This window comes from Kalmanozyma brasiliensis, assembly GCF_000497045.1.
Source record: "Kalmanozyma brasiliensis GHG001 unplaced genomic scaffold PSEUBRA_SCAF1, whole genome shotgun sequence".
NCBI lineage: Eukaryota > Fungi > Basidiomycota > Ustilaginomycetes > Ustilaginales > Kalmanozyma > Kalmanozyma brasiliensis.
The window spans coordinates 588384-605126 of record NW_015961948.1 but is presented as its reverse complement, the minus strand read 5'-3'; the positions used below and the strand labels follow the sequence as shown (position 1 = coordinate 605126).

General features: G+C 57.5%; 7 protein-coding genes across 7 annotated transcripts; 4 read left to right on the top strand and 3 right to left on the bottom strand.

The window, feature by feature from the left end:
* Positions 1 to 639: 639 nt before the first annotated feature.
* Positions 640 to 3921, bottom strand: PSEUBRA_000253 (RNA helicase UPF1, UPF2-interacting domain protein; the record flags this gene model as incomplete). The annotated part of the gene is made up of 1 exon (XM_016435867.1): positions 640 to 3921. The coding sequence occupies one exon, from the start codon at positions 3919 to 3921 to the stop codon at positions 640 to 642; it is 3282 nt and encodes a 1093-aa protein (XP_016294849.1).
* A 2702-nt stretch (positions 3922 to 6623) lies between these two features.
* PSEUBRA_000252 (Glycoside hydrolase, family 5) lies at positions 6624 to 8109 on the top strand (the record flags this gene model as incomplete). The annotated part of the gene is made up of 2 exons (XM_016435884.1): positions 6624 to 6875; positions 6970 to 8109. 2 exons carry the CDS (start codon positions 6624 to 6626, stop codon positions 8107 to 8109), a joined length of 1392 nt encoding a protein of 463 aa, XP_016294848.1.
* A 286-nt stretch (positions 8110 to 8395) lies between these two features.
* Positions 8396 to 9418, bottom strand: PSEUBRA_000251 (mRNA splicing factor SYF2; the record flags this gene model as incomplete). The annotated part of the gene is made up of 1 exon (XM_016435875.2): positions 8396 to 9418. The coding sequence occupies one exon, from the start codon at positions 9416 to 9418 to the stop codon at positions 8396 to 8398; it is 1023 nt and encodes a 340-aa protein (XP_016294847.2).
* A 310-nt stretch (positions 9419 to 9728) lies between these two features.
* Positions 9729 to 11294, top strand: PSEUBRA_000250 (Regulator of nonsense-mediated decay, UPF3; the record flags this gene model as incomplete). The annotated part of the gene is made up of 1 exon (XM_016435879.1): positions 9729 to 11294. The coding sequence occupies one exon, from the start codon at positions 9729 to 9731 to the stop codon at positions 11292 to 11294; it is 1566 nt and encodes a 521-aa protein (XP_016294846.1).
* A 121-nt stretch (positions 11295 to 11415) lies between these two features.
* Positions 11416 to 12603, bottom strand: PSEUBRA_000249 (Gtr1/RagA G protein; the record flags this gene model as incomplete). The annotated part of the gene is made up of 1 exon (XM_016435869.1): positions 11416 to 12603. The coding sequence occupies one exon, from the start codon at positions 12601 to 12603 to the stop codon at positions 11416 to 11418; it is 1188 nt and encodes a 395-aa protein (XP_016294845.1).
* Positions 12604 to 13282: 679 nt separating this feature from the next.
* On the top strand, positions 13283 to 14452 carry PSEUBRA_000248 (Formyl transferase, N-terminal; the record flags this gene model as incomplete). The annotated part of the gene is made up of 1 exon (XM_016435896.2): positions 13283 to 14452. One exon carries the CDS (start codon positions 13283 to 13285, stop codon positions 14450 to 14452), a length of 1170 nt encoding a protein of 389 aa, XP_016294844.2.
* Positions 14453 to 14781: 329 nt separating this feature from the next.
* On the top strand, positions 14782 to 16494 carry PSEUBRA_000247 (Flavin monooxygenase-like protein; the record flags this gene model as incomplete). The annotated part of the gene is made up of 1 exon (XM_059464344.1): positions 14782 to 16494. One exon carries the CDS (start codon positions 14782 to 14784, stop codon positions 16492 to 16494), a length of 1713 nt encoding a protein of 570 aa, XP_059321042.1.
* Between the last annotated feature and the right edge of the window lie 249 nt (positions 16495 to 16743).

Sequence of the window (16743 nt, the reverse complement as noted above, 5' to 3'; positions counted from 1 at the left end):
ACCAGGCGGTTATGCACGGCTGGCCAATCCTCGTGCAGGCTGGGCAGCTGCGGGCTGAGTGTGAAAACTGAAGGCTTGGTCGGGTCTCTCGGACCAAGAGATCTAGTAGGCCAGCCACCAACCGGTCAAACCTCGCCCAAAGACGCAGATCTGGAGATGGAGCCCAGTCTCCTAAAGCAGCTGTCACAATGAGACACAATCACGTTCCTCCATCATTGTCAGGCTCGATTTGCTTCATTGTTTCAGCAACAATAAGAACTGCCGAATCTAGTCTAGTATCAAAAGCACCGGTGAATGGACTCTATGGTTCTTCGTTGGGAGAGGGAGAAGCCATCGAAATGGGGCAGTGCGCAGCGTGGTCAGCGGTCCGTGGCATGCAGTGCCGTGTGCAGGGATGCTTCCTGTCGGCAAGGAACCCTTCGTGACGGCCTCTTGCGTTATCGACCTGCGCTACAAGCGCAACGAGCAGCAAAGGCAGCTGCATTGCTCCATGGCCGATCCCCGTTGTGATGTACCTGTCCCTCGAGCCGCTGACGCCAAAGCTGAGGCCAATTGACGCTCCGCACTCGGTGGATTGTGCCGGAAAACGCTCGACTTCAGCATTCGAGTATGCTAAGAGGAGATCGTCGTAGTCCTCCTTCAAAACGTGGTGAACGACGATTGCGAAATGGCAGCCGAAAACGTCGAACCCGCGTCATCGTCGTGCCCGCCAGCGTAACTTCCGTCACCCTTGTAGTTGTCTAGGCTCGTCATGTCTGAAGCGCCGCTCATGCTGCTCAGACTGAGTCGACGATGAAGGCGATCGCTCTGGCTGTATGTGATGCTTGCTGGCGGTGCAATGCTGCCGGCCAGGCTCTCGGTATCGACGTCCTGACTCACGATGCTGCTCGCATACGGTCCATGCTGTCCGCCTACCGAGAGATGGGTAGAGGGGTATGTCGCCTGCGTACCCAAGCTCGTGACGCTCTGAGCGTCGCTAGGGATGTACGACATGGGGTCGTGCGTGCGAAAGAAGCCATGCTCGTTCGAGTGGCCTTTCGGACCCGTGCCGGAAGATGGCCCCCGACGAGAAGCGCCATACGCATCGTCGCCAGCCAAGTCGTGTCGATGACGGGCCATGAGATCTCCGGGCCTCTGCAACGGTCGGCGCGGCTTAGGAAACTGCATCATGCTAGGCTGCAAGTTGGACAGAACACCTTCGACAAGGCATCCCTTCTCCTTGTAGTGAGCGAGCAGGTAGTGCCACAGAGGATGCTTGTTGAGCACCTTGGGATTGCCGAGGATCACCAGGCCATAGCGAGCTCGAGTGAGCGCCACGTTGAGTCGCCGCGGATCGCTCAGGAATCCGATGCCCTGGTGCTCGTTGCTACGCACGCAACTCAGGATGATGTAGTCCTTCTCTCGACCCTGGAAAGCGTCGACGCTGGCCACTTCGACATCTTTGTAGAGCTCCTTCTTGAGCACGCCGTGCAGCTGCATGTGGTTGACAATGTAGCTCCTCTGACCTTCGTAGGGAGTCACAATACCGATCTGCGATGGCTTGACGCCGGCCTTGAAGAAGCGCGTCACGATCTTCTCGACGTTGGATGCTTCTGTGCGATTCAAGAACGACGTGCCGCTGCTTGAGATCTCCTCCTGGCCCAAGTTCTGGAAGAAAAGCATGGGCAGGGACGGCACGGGCCACGGAAAGTCAACGTCTTTGCGCAACCTTTCGGGCGCGGTAACTCCGTTCTGCAGAGTGCCTTCATAGAACATGTTGGAAGGGAATTCCGAGAGGCAAGGGTGCATGCGGTACTGCACTTGAAGTCGAATGGGCCGATTACCGAGCATGATGAGGCGCTCGAACAGACTCTGACTCGCGCCGGCGCGCGCCACCTTCTTGTTCATGATGACTGGGCCGAGCTGGAGGTGATCACCAACAAAGACCACCTGCTTGCAGCCCATCACGAGGGGGATCATGCATTCTGGTTCGGCTGCTTGCGTCGCTTCGTCGACCAGCACGGTTCGGAATTTGATCTTGGCCAAGCGAGGATCACCGCAGCCAACGCAGGTGCAGCAAATGACATCGGCGGTGCTGAGAATCTCCTTCTCGCAAGCCCGGGTGAGTGCCTTGTACTTGCGCTCGTCGCTGCTGCTGAGCTCTCCTTGCTCGTTCTTGAGCTGAATCAGCTTTTGCAGCTCAATGTTAGTGTCGTTGTTGGCGACCTGCTCGTGGAGCGTCAAGAAGCTGATGGGGCTATCAAGCGCTTCTCGGCTCTTGGCTGTGAGACGCACCACTTTGAGGCCCGTCATGTGAATCTTCTCGCAGAGCTGATCGACGGCGACATTGGAGGGGGCGCAGACTAGGACTGGACCTGGGTTCATCTTGCTAAGCTGATAGACGATGGTAGCGGAGGTTACTGTCTTGCCCGTACCAGGAGGACCCTGGATGAGGCTGAGCGGTTTCTGCAGCACGCTCTTGACCGCATTGACCTGACTGTGATTGAGCTCGGGCAGGCCGGGAGCACTGAAGCGCTTGGGCATGGTGGTTCGGAGCGTCGCGTTATCGATCTCGTGGCCGAGCAGCTTGTGGTAGATGTATCCACTGAGACTCTGCTCCTCGACAGCGAAGGTCTTCATGGCGCTCTGCATCCTGTCGAACGACGTGGCCTTCCAGACAAAATCGGCGAAGAAATTGTGCGTGCAGTGGTCGGGCACGCCGTCAGCTCTCTTGAGCTCCAATGCGACCTCGTCCGAGACATTGTTGGGGATCTTGATGACGTGACCGACGCCCTCCCAAGGGGCTGCCATCTCGCCTCGGTAGCGGAGCTTGAGCTCGTCTCCGACTGCCAATCGGACCTCACCGCTTTCGAGTTTGGGAAGCATCATCCAGGCGATCTTCTTCTGATTGAGACCCTGGTCCCAACGCACGACGAGATCCTGCTGGGTTTGCGACTCCTTGAGCTTGCGGTCGTAGTCGGCCTCCATCTTGACCAAGGGGCCAAAGATGTTCTGGTACTGGTATGCATCCTCGTAGCGAAGCAGTACGCTATTGGGCTCCTCCTCGACGCCTGGTTTATCAAGATCCTCGAGGCTAGCATTGGCATTATCCTTCCATAGCTCTTCCAAACGGTTGATCTGCTGCAGAGTGATTGGTCGTGCACGAAGCTGCTCGTGCTCCGAGGGCACTTTGACGAGCCAGGTGAGAAAGCAGCGATCCTCGATAAGAGGCGACCATTGGCTAGTATCCCAGATGATGTCTTTCGAGTTGGACATGGCTGCGCAGGGCTGGCGGCACAGCAAGACCACCACAGTCTCGCTCTTTGCTGGGATGAAGCCGAGAAGGAAGACATTCTTAGCCCCGCAGTTGTAGCATTCGGGTGTGGTCTCACCGAGGGGCGACTCGGAGTGAAGGCAAACCTCCTTGTGTTTGGCGCGGACGAGATGGTTGACGATGTGCGAGCCCGAAGTGGATCCGCGCGAGTTGCAGAACCACTTGTTGCAGATGAGACACTTGACTACGCACGAAGAGTTGTGGATGCCGCAGTACGCACAGGCATGCTCAGGTAGGCTCTGCTGAAGAGCCAAATCTGCATTTGCTTCGATGTCAGAAAGGGTGGCCGAGCCGTTGTGAAAATCACCGTGGGTGAGATGCGGGTGAACAGCGTTGTCGTAGTTTGAGGATGAAGGACCTTGATGAGCATGAGCGCGAGACCGTGAAGGGTCCAAGTCCTTCTCAGTCAGATGAAGATCGCTGATGGCTTCAAGGTCCAAATCGAGGTCGAGGTCGTGACGACGAGAGGCGGTGCTGGGCTGCGTGCGCTTTTGGCCGTTGGTCTGACTGTAAGGGCGAGAGCTGCTGTCGATGCTGGAGTATTCCGAGCTCGAAGCCCCGTAGTTGGACGCACCATCGAAGTGCTCGAAGCCGTAGTGCTGCGACATGTTTGATAGAGGGCTTGTCAAGACGACAGCTTGAGAGGGGCCTTTTTCACAGCATGAGAGCGGCGGTGCGCTGACCCTTGAGCAAGGGCTGGGATGCCTTGAGCCAGAGGTCGACAACGGCTAAGTATGGACGTACTGATGCTGTTGAAACGTCGCTGCTGGAGAATGGGCGCTGGGCTTGATGGAGGAGAAGAGTCAAGCTGCCACGTCCCTGATCAAAGGGATGGAAGTGGGTGGTTGTGGAAGAAGAACTGCCAAAGTGTTGCTCTCAGAAAAGCGCAGTCGCAGCTCGAATAAACTCAAGGGTGCAGGCTTCTGATGCGTGCTGCGCAGCAATTTGTCAGCAGCAGATAAGCAGCACAGAAAAGGTAGGCGGAATGCCTACAGTCTAACAATCCACGAAATTGAGAATGCTAGACTAGAGTTCAAGGTATCGGCAATGAGACGTTCGAGATCGTTGGTAGCTCGATCTACCTGAGCGAGTCGATTGTGAATATGGACGAACAAGGAGGCTGGTAGCAACCACGGTGTTTGCCTGGCTGTAGCGAGTTACAAAGACGTTTGCTGAACGTGATTACGTATAAGGTAAGTTACCTCAACGTTCTGTGGATGAGATATATCGACTTGTGTCGAGCGCGCGTCTATCCGACGCTTGCCAGTCCAGCATGCTTATCACCTTGCTCCTACTGCAGGGTGAAATCTACCATAGCATTCTGACTTGAACGACGGACGATACCAGGCTGACGAGCTGCCGGTCAGGACCGATTGCAGCTCTGTCATATTTTCGTCTCGCCCTTGCTGTGAGTTCAGACGTGGATCAAAAAGGGCTTGCCGCTGAAAGTCGCTATCGTGACCTCTTTGCGTTGCTGTGCTAAACACGGATATGACACCGGAGCGCGTACTCCTGCTCAGAGGCTGGTATCGGACCGATTAATCTCTCATCCCAAATAGGCCTCGCTTCGACGAATCGCTTTTGGCAACAAGTTGCGCTCAGCTTGCTCTCAGCCAGCTCTCCGGACCACGCGGTCAGGCTCCATTGAGGCCGAGATGAGACCATCCCTTGCAGGTGACCCCACCCGCACGTTCGAAGGTCGCTTCTGATGCGATGTACAAGCGAGGTCGGCGTTGAACCCTTATGGCCTCTGATGCCCGCATGACGCAAGGACCGATAAGCGAAAGGATTGGGCGTAGGCGTTGAATGGCAGGCTAAGTTATGCCCGCGCGAGGGGAAATCTTCGCGGTCAAATTAATTATAGTGGCTGTCAACGGAGCTGAGTTCCACTCACCAAATAAGCGGAGATGAACGGTCCAAGGTTGGCGGCGGAAAAACCAAAAAAATAGCCTCAGACACAGCTTAAGCTTGGCCTTGAAACTGAGACATGGGACCCTGTTCCAGGCCTGAAACTCGGACCATTTTGACCGGCAACGCTTTGACTTCATTACGCCGTGCAAGGATCTTCAGGCGACCTTGCTTCTCCCGCGCTTGTGTCAAGCCACCTTGCTGATGGCACCGAAAAGTCTCGCAAAGACAGTCTTGCCGTGAGTAGCTCCTCCTCGTCTTCATCGCCTGGAAGGCAACCATGTCGACTTAACGGCTTGACTCGCCTAGCGATGGCAAATGTGCTAGTGTGAGTACGCCAGTGTGGTCGCTTTACCGTGACCTTAAAGCGAGGGCGGAACGGCGAGCTGGGACCTCGCCGCAGCATCCCTTCCTGCAAGAAGAGGGTCTTGGCAGCGCATGAGATCCCGGTTGGGGATATGGCGGTGGGCTGAGCGTGAAGGGCCTTTGCCCCTTTTCCCCAGGGTCTCTCTTCGGCTCTTAACGCAAAAATGCTCTTAGCGAGCTGCGCAAGCTTGGCTCCCGTCTCGACTTCCGCTGTTTGAACGGGACGAGCTCGCTGCACGGGACTGCACGGGACTGCGCGAAATGCAACATTGCATATGCCGTCAGCACGTCAACTTTATCGGCTTTGTCCGATGATTGCAGGGCAGGTGACCAATTTCGCACTTTTGGAAGGCTGCTCCACTACTGCGGAATCAGTCATATCAACAATTAATTCTCATGCAGCTCGACCCGCACTCTGATCTGTCACATCTCGGGTCTGCCGACAAGTTCGGCTGCGTTGCCTTGCGATGCGAGAAGCAACGTCAGATCAACAGCTGAATGGGGCAACTCGGCTGCTGCGCCTTGATCAAGCGAGCCCTGCGAGAACAGCCGATGGCGCTTGTCGGACATCATTCACTCTTTCCCACGACTGACTGACCCCACTCAGCTTCTACGGCAAACACTCAAGGCAGACTGCCATCAGGGGCGAGGGAGAGAGGGGTCCAAGCTTGAGCTTCCTCTCTGGTCGTTACTCATCGTTCACTTACCCTCTTCTTCCTTCTCCTGCCTTCTTCTCTCCTCCCACCCTCTTCCTTCTTCGTATTGTCCACCCACAAGGTTTGCCGGCAGACCTTTCATCTATATAAGCCGACCCTTTCCCCACCGTCATCGGATCGTATCTTCCTTACCTCTTGGCTAGCCTCGGACTACGCCACGAATCATCATCCTCTCGACGCAGGCGTCCCATCTCTCCTTCTTGGTCACCGAACGACTTTTTGCATATAGTCACATCACGCCTGGCTAGCGTCAAGGTCGGACCCCCTCTTCCCGAGTCACAACCTCACAACCTCCTTAACGACATTTGCTTGACCTCAAAATGATGCTCAAGATCAGTCTTCTTTCCACGCTGGCGTCAGCGCTCGTCCTCGTGTCGCAGCAGGCCGTCGCAGCTCCCACTCGTCTCGAAGGTTTTGTTCCCGCCGGCAACGATACCCGTCCCGTCATTCGCGCCGATCCTTCCGGCAAACTTCAAGACTCTCTCCTCAACGAGCGCGGCGAGCTGCTCAACGATGCTCGTATCGTTCTTGAGTCCCGGCAGAACCCCGGCTTTGCCTATGGATCTCAAAAGGTGAGCTTCTGTTCAACGCACTAGGCGCGAAAAGATGGCTACGTACACCAAGTGGCGTTTTTGCTGACCTCCGCTGCCCTTTTCACTATACCAGGTTCGCGGTGTCAACATCGGAGGATGGCTCGTGGCTGAGCCATGGATCACCCCAAGTCTCTTTGACAACACAGGCGACGGTCGTGTCATCGATGAGTACACCTTCGGCCAGTATGCCAGCAACGCCTACGGTCGACTTCAGGCGCACTGGGCCTCTTTCTACACCGAGTCCGATTTTGCTCAGATCGCAGGCGCTGGTCTCAACCATGTCCGCATCCCAATCGGCTATTGGGCTTTCGACACCTCTGCCGGCGAGCCTTACGTGCGCGCCAACCAAGCCGACTATCTCGAGCGTGCTATCCAGTGGTCGCGAAAATACGGTCTCAAGGTCATCATCGATCTGCACGGCGCTCCTGGATCGCAGAACGGCTTCGACAACTCCGGTCGCAAGGGTGCTGTCAACTGGCCCAACGACCAGAACAACGCCAACCGCGCCGTCGGTGTCATCGCCCAGATCGCCCGCCGCTATGCCAAGTACGGTGGTACCGTCACCTCGATCGAGCTCCTCAACGAGCCCGCCGGCTTCGTGGGCGGCAACATCATGGACTACACCAAGTCGTACTACACCAGAGGCATCCAGGCGTCCCGCGCAAGCTTCTACAACGCTGCCGTCATGATCCACGACGCCTTTCTGGGTACGTCGTATTGGAACGGACAGTATCAGCCCCCGCAGTACCAACAGATCCTGCTCGACACGCACATCTATCAGGTCTTCTCGCCTGCAGAAGTGGCCAGAAACCATAACGACCGTCTCAACACCTTCTGCAGCCAAGCAGGCGGCCTCGCCGCTTCCAACAGGAACCTGTGGACCATCGTCGGAGAGTGGTCCACTGCCCCCACCGACTGTGCCAAGTACCTCAACGGCAGGTTCGTCGGCGCGCGATACGATGGCAGCTTTCCTGGAAGTTATTACGTCGGCAGCTGCAGCAGGAAGACGGGCGACGGCTCCAACTTTTCGACCAACTACAAGGCTTCGCTGAAGCGTCTGTTCGAGACTCAGATCTCGGTGTACGAGCGTGCATCTGGCTGGATCATGTGGACCTGGAAGACCGAGCAGGCGGCCGACTGGGACTACCAGAAGGGTCTTCAATACGGCTGGATCACGAGGAACCTCAACTCGAGGCCCAATGCGCGCTGCTGAGCGACTCAGTCCCAGGATGACGGTCATCGATGGGTCCACGCTGCCAAAGCATGGACGCCAGGAGGCCGAGCATCGTTTGCATAGCATCATTCCCCTCAATCTCTTTCTAGCATGTACACCAAATTCATTGTTCCCCTCTTTTATCTCATCTCGCAAGCAATACAAAAGCAACCCTTCACACCAGATCGAATCATGCTGATACGCGGTCGGACGCTGCGTTGTGATTGCACGTTCATTGATGTGACGGCAATGTGACTCATAAACGCTCGAGGCCGACGCTCTGCGATCAGAGCGCGGTTCCTCTCTCGAGATTCTCCCGGATCTCCTGCGTCTGCTTGTCATAGAACCGCTTGAGCTTCTTGTTAAAGTGCTTGTTGCCGTCGTTGATGTAGTTGACTTCGGCGTCTGGGTCGTCCTGTCTCCTTCTGCTCCTGTTCTTGATCATCTGCTTCTCCTGGTTGAGGTGGCTGACGACTCGATCGATGGCATCATCGGACGGCTTGTGGGCTCCGTAGTGGAAGTCGTCGAGCACCACCTCTTGTGCCGTTGCCCTGCCTTTGCCCTTGATGAGCACCGTGCTGGCGGGGCTGCTCGCCTTGATCGCCTCCGCCTCGGTCTGCTGCTTCTTGTATCCGGCCACGTTCGGCCGGAGCATCCGCACCTGTCTCTGATACGCGCGCTCTGCCGCGTCGCCAAAGTCAGCCACGCCACCCTGGTCCTTCCGCCTCTCCTTCTCCTCCAGCTTGGCATCCCATCGCTCGCTGTCCTCGAGCGAATAATGCATGTTGCGGTGACGCTCCACGTCCTCCCCGCTCTCCCGGAGGTCGCGCTCTTCCAGCACCTTCTCAGCCTTCTGAATCTTGCGCGAGGCGGAAGGGTTCTTGAGGTCAGCAGCGATGGCGCGGGAGCGAGACTGTTCCGAGAGGATATCTTTGCGGTTAGCACGCGTCGAGGCGGCCATCTTGGCGCGCAGCGCAGAGAGCCGCGCTTGCCGGTCTTCCATCGTTGGTTTGGATGAAGAGGCGACTTGCTCGGACGCTGCTTCTGGCTCGGGCTCAGCAACGGGTGAAGGCGCGGATGGAGGCGAGGGTTGTGTGGGCGGCTGCTCGACGACTAGCGGCTGATGACGTGCAGCTCGTGACTTCGCTTTCGGTTTCGCAGGCGCAGCAGGTGCTGGTGTCGGCTCGGCGGGAGTTTCGGCGACTGGGTCGGCGGCAGCAGGCGCGGTCGACGTTGAAGCCTCGGCCTGCTCTGCTACCGTCGCATCTTCCGCCGCTTTCTGAGCTGCTCTCGATCGTCTTGGCGGCATTATGACGGGAACTGGGCCTCTCGCACTTGTCGCATGTATTGCAGTCGCTCGGTGCAGCGACGAAGGAGGAGGATGGCGAGCGGTACCGAGATGATGTGACGATAGAAAGAGAAATGAAGTCAACTTCGCTCCACATCTCTCTAAAATCACAAAGCGCAGTCGCAGCGAAAGAGCGAGGCAGCGGAAGAAGCTTGGACCCTGAACGCGCTGCAAAGTCAACAGATCACTACCCTTATCAGCTTTGCCTTTCGCATTCACCTTCATCATCGTCTTCCTCATCGCTCAGGGCGGGGCTGCTGCCAGTACAAAGATGTCGCAGCCAGACGCGGGTCCTTCAGCGCCCGCTGCGGCCGCTTCTGAAGGCCAGGCCTCAAAGGTCAAAGCTCAGCAGACCAACAAGGCAGCGCAGCAGCACAAGGCAACTGACAACCGCTCCAAGGCCCAGCAGAACAAAGACCGAGCTGCTCAGAATCGAGCTCGAAAGGCGCAGAATGTCACGTTCGTGGAGGACAAGGACGTGGACTCAGCCAGCGTGGCTGAAGCATCCAAGGCGTCCGCTTTAGGACCTCAAGGCGCGGCGAAGCAACCCAAGAAACAGCCGAAGAAGGAGGCACCCAAGTCGCAGCCGAGTCGTCAGGGAAATGCTGGACCGACCCAGTTCAAAAGCAAAGTGGTGATCCGTCGACTGCCGCCGAATCTGCCCGAAGAGGTGTTCTGGAAAGCTGTGTCACCTTGGGTCCGTGATGTCGCCGACTGCAAAGCACCTGCTGCCCCGGCACCGGCTCAGACCAACCCGGAGGCGTCTCAAAGCGAAGCCCAGGCCGCGAACACCGTGGCCACCGCATCGACATCGTCCGCCCTCACACCAACGGTCGACTTCAAACAATACGTCGCAGGCAAGCTCAAGACGGACGCCAACAAGACCAACAAGCACGCGCGCGCCTACGTGCGCTTCCTCGACCCCCAATCGCTCGTCCAGTTCCACAAAGCCTTCGACGGCCACATCTTCCGCGACAGTAAGGGCAAAGAGTCGGTCGCGATCGTTGAATTTGCGCCGTACCAGAAAGTTGTCCTCCCTCCCTCCGCCAGTGGTCAGCGCGGTCGCAGGGCCCGACCAGACCCGAAGCAGGGCACCATCGAGAAGGACGCCGACTACCTTTCGTTCGTCGAACGGCTCAACGAGGCGAGTGACGATGTCAAACGGTCCGAAGGGGATCTGCTTGCGTCGCTGCATGATCCGAAGGGAAAGGAGAAGGAGAGGGAGGCGAGAAATGCGGCGGGCAAAGCGACACCGCTGTTGCAGCATCTGAGGGCAATCAAGTTGGCTAAGAAGGAGTCAGCTGCTGCTATCAAGAAGGCCAAGAAGCAGGAGAAGGCTGCTGCCAAAGCTGGGGCTGCGAAAGGTGGGTCTGCAAGCGGGCCTGCTGCTGTCATCTCTACTGCGGCTGGCTCGGAGGGCAAGGGCAAGAAGAAGAGCAAGAAGGACAAAGGCAAGGAGAAGGCGAAAGCTGGGTCCGCGGATGGCGCCAAAGCAGAGGACAACGCGAAAGATGGCTCGGTCAAGAAGGAGAAGCCCAAACCCAAGAAGGGAAAGAAGGCACCCGCCGATGTCTCCGCTCAGGCCAGCGCAGAGCACAGTGCGCAGGCCCAGACAGTCAAGCCGCCGCCGAAGGGCTCTACAAACAAGAAGACCGAGGCCAAGGCAGACGCTGTCAATAAGCCGGCTGGCGCAGCAACTGACGGGGCTGCCAAGGCCAAACCAAAGCCGCCGCGACGCAAAGGCGGAGGAGCGAAGTATAAGGACAAGTCAGCCGCCGCTTCCGCCAACAGTTCCTCCGCTCAGCCGGCCAACGTACAGATTCTCAAACGTGACTGACGGCAGTCTTCTCGCTTCCTTTCGCATCTACCTCTCATGCACAATCGCAAGTAACCTTCAGTAGCACACTCTGATAATGACTCTGTGACAATGCCTGGGTATTACGAAACGGGTGAGCCTGCTATGACCTAAGATTGATCGCCTGCAAACGTTCAAAATGATCCCTCGCCAACTGAACGTTGAGCTTGACACTGGCCATCTGAACCGCCGGATCCGTGACGAGGATCATGATGTACGTGTTGCTGGTGAGACTGTCGATATACGCTGAGAAGTTGCTCGCCTTGAGCTCCACCGCTTGGAACTCGCACTGGCTCGACTTAGCGGGCAACTTCTGACACGAGAGCTTGAAGTTCTTGATAAGCTCCGAGACCTTTTCGAAGCGTTCCGGGTCGAGCCCGGATGGTTTTGTGGTGGAAGCTGGGGTGTCGTGGTGGGTTGCGAAGCCTGAACCGAAGCCTGAGCCGAGGCCTGCTGTGGAGGTTTGCCGACCTTGAGCATCGCGGAAGCCTTCCATTCCCTCTTCCTCTTCGTCGTACGTGAAGCCACCCGAGGGGGAGGTGAGGGTGGATCTTTCGAACGAAGAGCTGAGCGCCCCCGCAGTCGACGTGCTACCTGCCGCCTTGGCTATGACCAGAAACGTGGTTCGTTCGAACACCACCACTTCCCCCGCACAGCACGTATCTGCCAGTAGCTGCAGATGCCTCTCCAGCACGCCCAAGCTCGGGATCTGCGTCTGGACAATCCGACTCCACGCCCTATACAAGCTTTCGTCCCAGATACTCGTTGCGAAGCAGTGCACTCTGAACCCTTCCTTCCCTCCCCCCGCCGCATGGGCCACTTCCCTACTCTTCCGCCTCAGCTCTTTGACTCGCTGACTATACACCGATGCACGCCTGCTCTTGTCCACCAAATCCATCTTGTGCAGCAGACAGAACACACGGGCATCGGGCGAGTACTGATACAACGCGCTGACGCAGTCTTTGTAGTACCGCAGATCGCGCTCCCACTCGGTCTGGCCCTCTTCGCCTCCTTCCGCACCGACAAGGTCAAAGACGTAGATGAGAACGCCGACGGTGGAAAACACTTGGGAGCGCTGCTTTTCGAGGTACGAGTCCATGTAGGACTGCTGACCGCCGCAGTCCCACAGATTGAGGACGAGGTTGCCAAGGAAGCGTACGTGCGAGTGCTCGACGTCAAGTGTTGAGCCGAGTCGACGGGTGTCGGCAGCACGGTAGGAGGAGAAGATGAGGGATCGCATCGAGGTCTTGCCGCAGCCCGATTGGCCCATGAGGAGGACTTTGCGCTTCATCTTGGCGACGGTAGGGCGTTGTGAGGACGAGACGGGCGGGCTATGAGTATGACGTGCTGCTTTGCGGTGCAGCGGGGATGATCAGTATCCTCTTGGGGTGACAGAGGGTTGATGAGCCTCAGGCTCGCCTCGAGGTTGGCGATATGCGGGTTGCAGATGGTGGAAAGATAAGTGGAAAGTGTTGGTTGAGGCTCGTGCTGCAAAGATGTGGAGCAACACAAGCCTTGATTTTGAATCATGACTAAGCACAGTCGAATACCGCAACGGTCAATTTTGGCGCTCTGCTGCAGCTCCTTTTTGACCGAAAGTCGGCCGTGCAGGAACGCCTAAAGGTGAATCTGAGCAAAGCGTGGGAATGCTTCCGATTGAAGCGTGGGAACTTGCTTTCGGAGAATTAGCCGAAGCGATCCGAAAGCGTGAGAGTGTGACTCGGGTTGCTCCGAAACAATGGCGATTGGCTGAGGTTGATTGACAGATTGACGCATCATGCAGGGCCAAGATTTTGATTTCGCTGTTGGGCTGCTGTCGTTGGAAAAATTGCCCGGCTGAGAAGAACGTCAAGTGTTAGTCCAAGTTGCTGTCTCGCTTAGCAGCTGTTCTCGAGATGAACCTTTCGCTTTAATCACAACTCTTGCTTTCTGACCATCACCCCTCCAACTCAGCCTTGTCTTCGCGATCGATGTTCACCCTCGTTGGCTCGAAGCTTGCTTCATCTGCCATCGCTTCCACCACACGCACCAGCCTTCGTCTTTCCAGCACCGGCTACCGACAAGCTCTTCGCGCTTCAACCAAAACTCTCATCGCAACTCGCGGCCTTCGCTCGCTCGCCGATCTCGAAAAGATGACCACTCCTCAGGCTGCTCCTGCAGCTTCCACAGCTGCGCAGTCGATCGCACCGTCCATCCGACTCAAGCAGTCCGCCTCGGCATCACCCCCGCCCTCGATCATCCTCACGCTCTCCGGTCCCGATGGACCGGGCATTGTCCACCGTATCTCTGGCTTCCTCGCGCGCCGCAACATGAACATCATGGACTCTGCTCAATTTGGTGACCCCACTACGGGCACCTTCTTCATGCGCGTTCACGCCTCTGAGCCTCTCCCTGCCTCTGGTGCCCACCCCAACCCTTCCGACGCCAACTACGCCCAGCAGCGCACCGCCTTCCTCGCCCAGGTCAAGCGCGAATTCGACGACGAGTTTGCCAAAGAGGCTGATGTATCCGTCAAGATCTTTGGCGCCGAGGAAAAGCCTCGCACGCTCATCATGGTGTCCAAGATCGGTCACTGCTTGAACGACCTGCTTTTCAGGCTGAGCAACAACACGCTCCCTATCACGGTGCCATTGATCATCTCGAACCACGCCGACTACGAGCCGCTCGCCAAAGCCAACGGCATCCCCTTCTACCACCTGCCCATCAACGCCGCCGAGGGCAAGACCAAGCAGTGGCAGGAGGCAGAGATGGTCAAGCTCGCCAAGGAGTACGACATCGACATGATCGTCCTTGCGCGCTACATGCAGATCCTGTCGCCGCAGCTGTGCAGCTTGTTTAGTGGAAGGATCATCAACATTCACCACTCGTTCCTGCCCAGCTTCAAGGGCGCTAAGCCTTATCACCAGGCGTTTGAGCGCGGTGTCAAGCTCATCGGTGCTACAGCGCATTTCGTTACTGCGGATCTGGACGAGGGGCCCATCATCGAACAGGCCGTCGAGAGGGTGGACCATGCCATGACACCAGCGGACCTCGTGCAGGCGGGATCGGATGTCGAAGCGAGGGTGCTCGCGAGAGCCGTCAAGTGGACTGCAGAGAGGAGGGTGCTCTTGAACGGGGCCAAGACGGTGGTTTTCAACTAGGCGGACGTGAGAGAGCCTTAAAAAGTGTACGATCAAGCAATAGCAATCTCGAGAGATTTCAAGCTCATCTATGTTCATTGTATCGACCTCTCGTGCTGTGTGTGAGCAGTGCGTCTGACGCCAAAGGAGAGCATGAGAGGGTTTGGTCAAATTCAATCACGGACTTCTCCACGCGCGATTTTTGTTTGCCGTTGAGCCATCGGACCCTTCTTTCGGCAAAGCAGACGCAATCTGACGTGATTCGCTTCAACGCTCCTACCTTCTTCCCCTTTGCACCACCACTTGCCTGTCGTTGCATGCAGACCCGCTCGCTCTCTCGCCTGCTCAAAATGGCTAGCACTGCCGCTGCACCGCGACGGCGAGTAGCGATCGTCGGCGGCGGCCCAGCGGGTCTTTCCGCCGCCTCGCAGTTCCACCACCCCACCTTTTCAGTAACGCTGTTCGAGAGGCGCCCCACACACGGCGGAATCTGGTGCTACGACCCCACTCCAGGCCCCTGCATCATCCGTTTTGACTCCACAGGTCGGCCCCACGCACTGTGGTCCGGTTCGCGCAAGGACGGTGATGAAGCAGGAACGTTTTGTCCGCCGGGTGCCATGTACGATGGACTGCGAACCAACCTCCCGTGTGACGTGATGGGGTTCAGATCCTTTCCATACGGCGAGGATACGAGTCTGTTTCCCGATAGGGCGACGGTGGAGGGGTACATCGAGAGGTTCGCGCAGCAAGCGGTGGAAGGGGTGCAGGTGCGCTTGGGGACGAGTGTCACGTGTGTCCGTCGAACAGCCCACCGTGCAGTCGAGGGGAAGATCGGGTGGGGAAGCGAATGGACCGTTTCATCAATCGACCTTTCTACAGGAGCGAAGCACGAGGAGGTGTACGATCATGTGGTGCTCGCCAGTGGGCGATGCAACACGCCCTCCATCCCACGCATACCGGGTTTGCCCAAGTTCAAAGGGACGGTTCTACACAGCGCATGGTATCGCTCCCCGCTCGCCTTCGAAGGGAAGACCGTGCTGGTGGTGGGCAACTCGTCTTCGGGCAGTGACATTGCGAGAGAGCTAAGCGGGTACGTCCTGCGCACGCTCCCCGAAGGATCCGCTGCCTCACAAGAATACCTCGAACGAAAGAGCCGGGCAGAGGCTGGGGGAAAGGTGCTTCATTCATACGAGCATATAGATAAGCCTCCTCCGCTGGACTACGATCCTCGTGAAGAAGGCAGTCCGGACTGGACGAGGAGGATACAGGTCGTGCCGCGGATCGAGAAGGTCGATGAGGAGGGTGCGGTGGTGTTTCAAGGCGGAGAAAGGAGGGCGGATGTGGACGTGGTCGTGTTCGCTACCGGGTTCAGTTACGATTTTCCCTACCTGTCGCAGGATGTTGCGCCGTTTGATACGCACCCACTCATCCCCTTTCCGCCATCTACACCAGCCGAGGGGTTCGCAGTCAACCCCACCACTCCGCAGGCCAACTCCCACTGGTCGGACGAATCCGAGATCTACACGCCCCCATCGCGCACCGCCCCCTTCCTAACGAACCTCGACGACTGGTCTCTCTTCTACGCGCCCGATCCATCGCTCTGCGTGCTCGGCGCGCCGATTCGAATCGTGCCCATGCCGTTTACGCATGTTCAGTCGCGCGTTGTGGCTGCGGCGTGGGCGGGCCGGCTTGGCCCAGCGGTGGGTTCGAGCGGTCTGCCACGACTCGATCCGACGGTGCCATCGACAGACGCCGACAAGTGGACGAGCAGAGCCCCTGTGGATGGGCCAGGCGACGGCGAGGAGCAAGGGCAAAACAAGACGGGCGATCTGGGCTATCCGTCTGACACGGCGTATCAGAACGCATTGCTCGCACTCCTTCCGGACGAGCTGAGGGTCAGGGGCGAGGACGAGAGCACCACCGTTCCCGACCCATCAGATCCAGGTGGAGTGACGCCAAATCCAGTGGCAGCAACCGACGAAGGCTGGTCCCAAATGCCCGCCTTTCGCAACCAGAGGCGCGCCGATACCAAGCGCTTGCGGCGCGCCTTGCTCGGTTATTGAATTCAATGCTCATGCTCTTCCTGCTCAATGTGGGTCAATGTTGTCCGAGAAGAAAGCTTGCAAAGTCAGATAGCTGTGTGCAGATCGATCCCAAGGTGGAAAGCGCCTGGAGCGATGTTGCGTACGGAGAATCGGAAGTTCAGCAAGTAATGTCGTGCACAGAAAGGTCGGAAGAGGCGACGCAGAGAGCAGATCAGAAGATGCCCGATGAGCGTGGATATGAGTGAAGAATCAAGATTGCGATTTGCT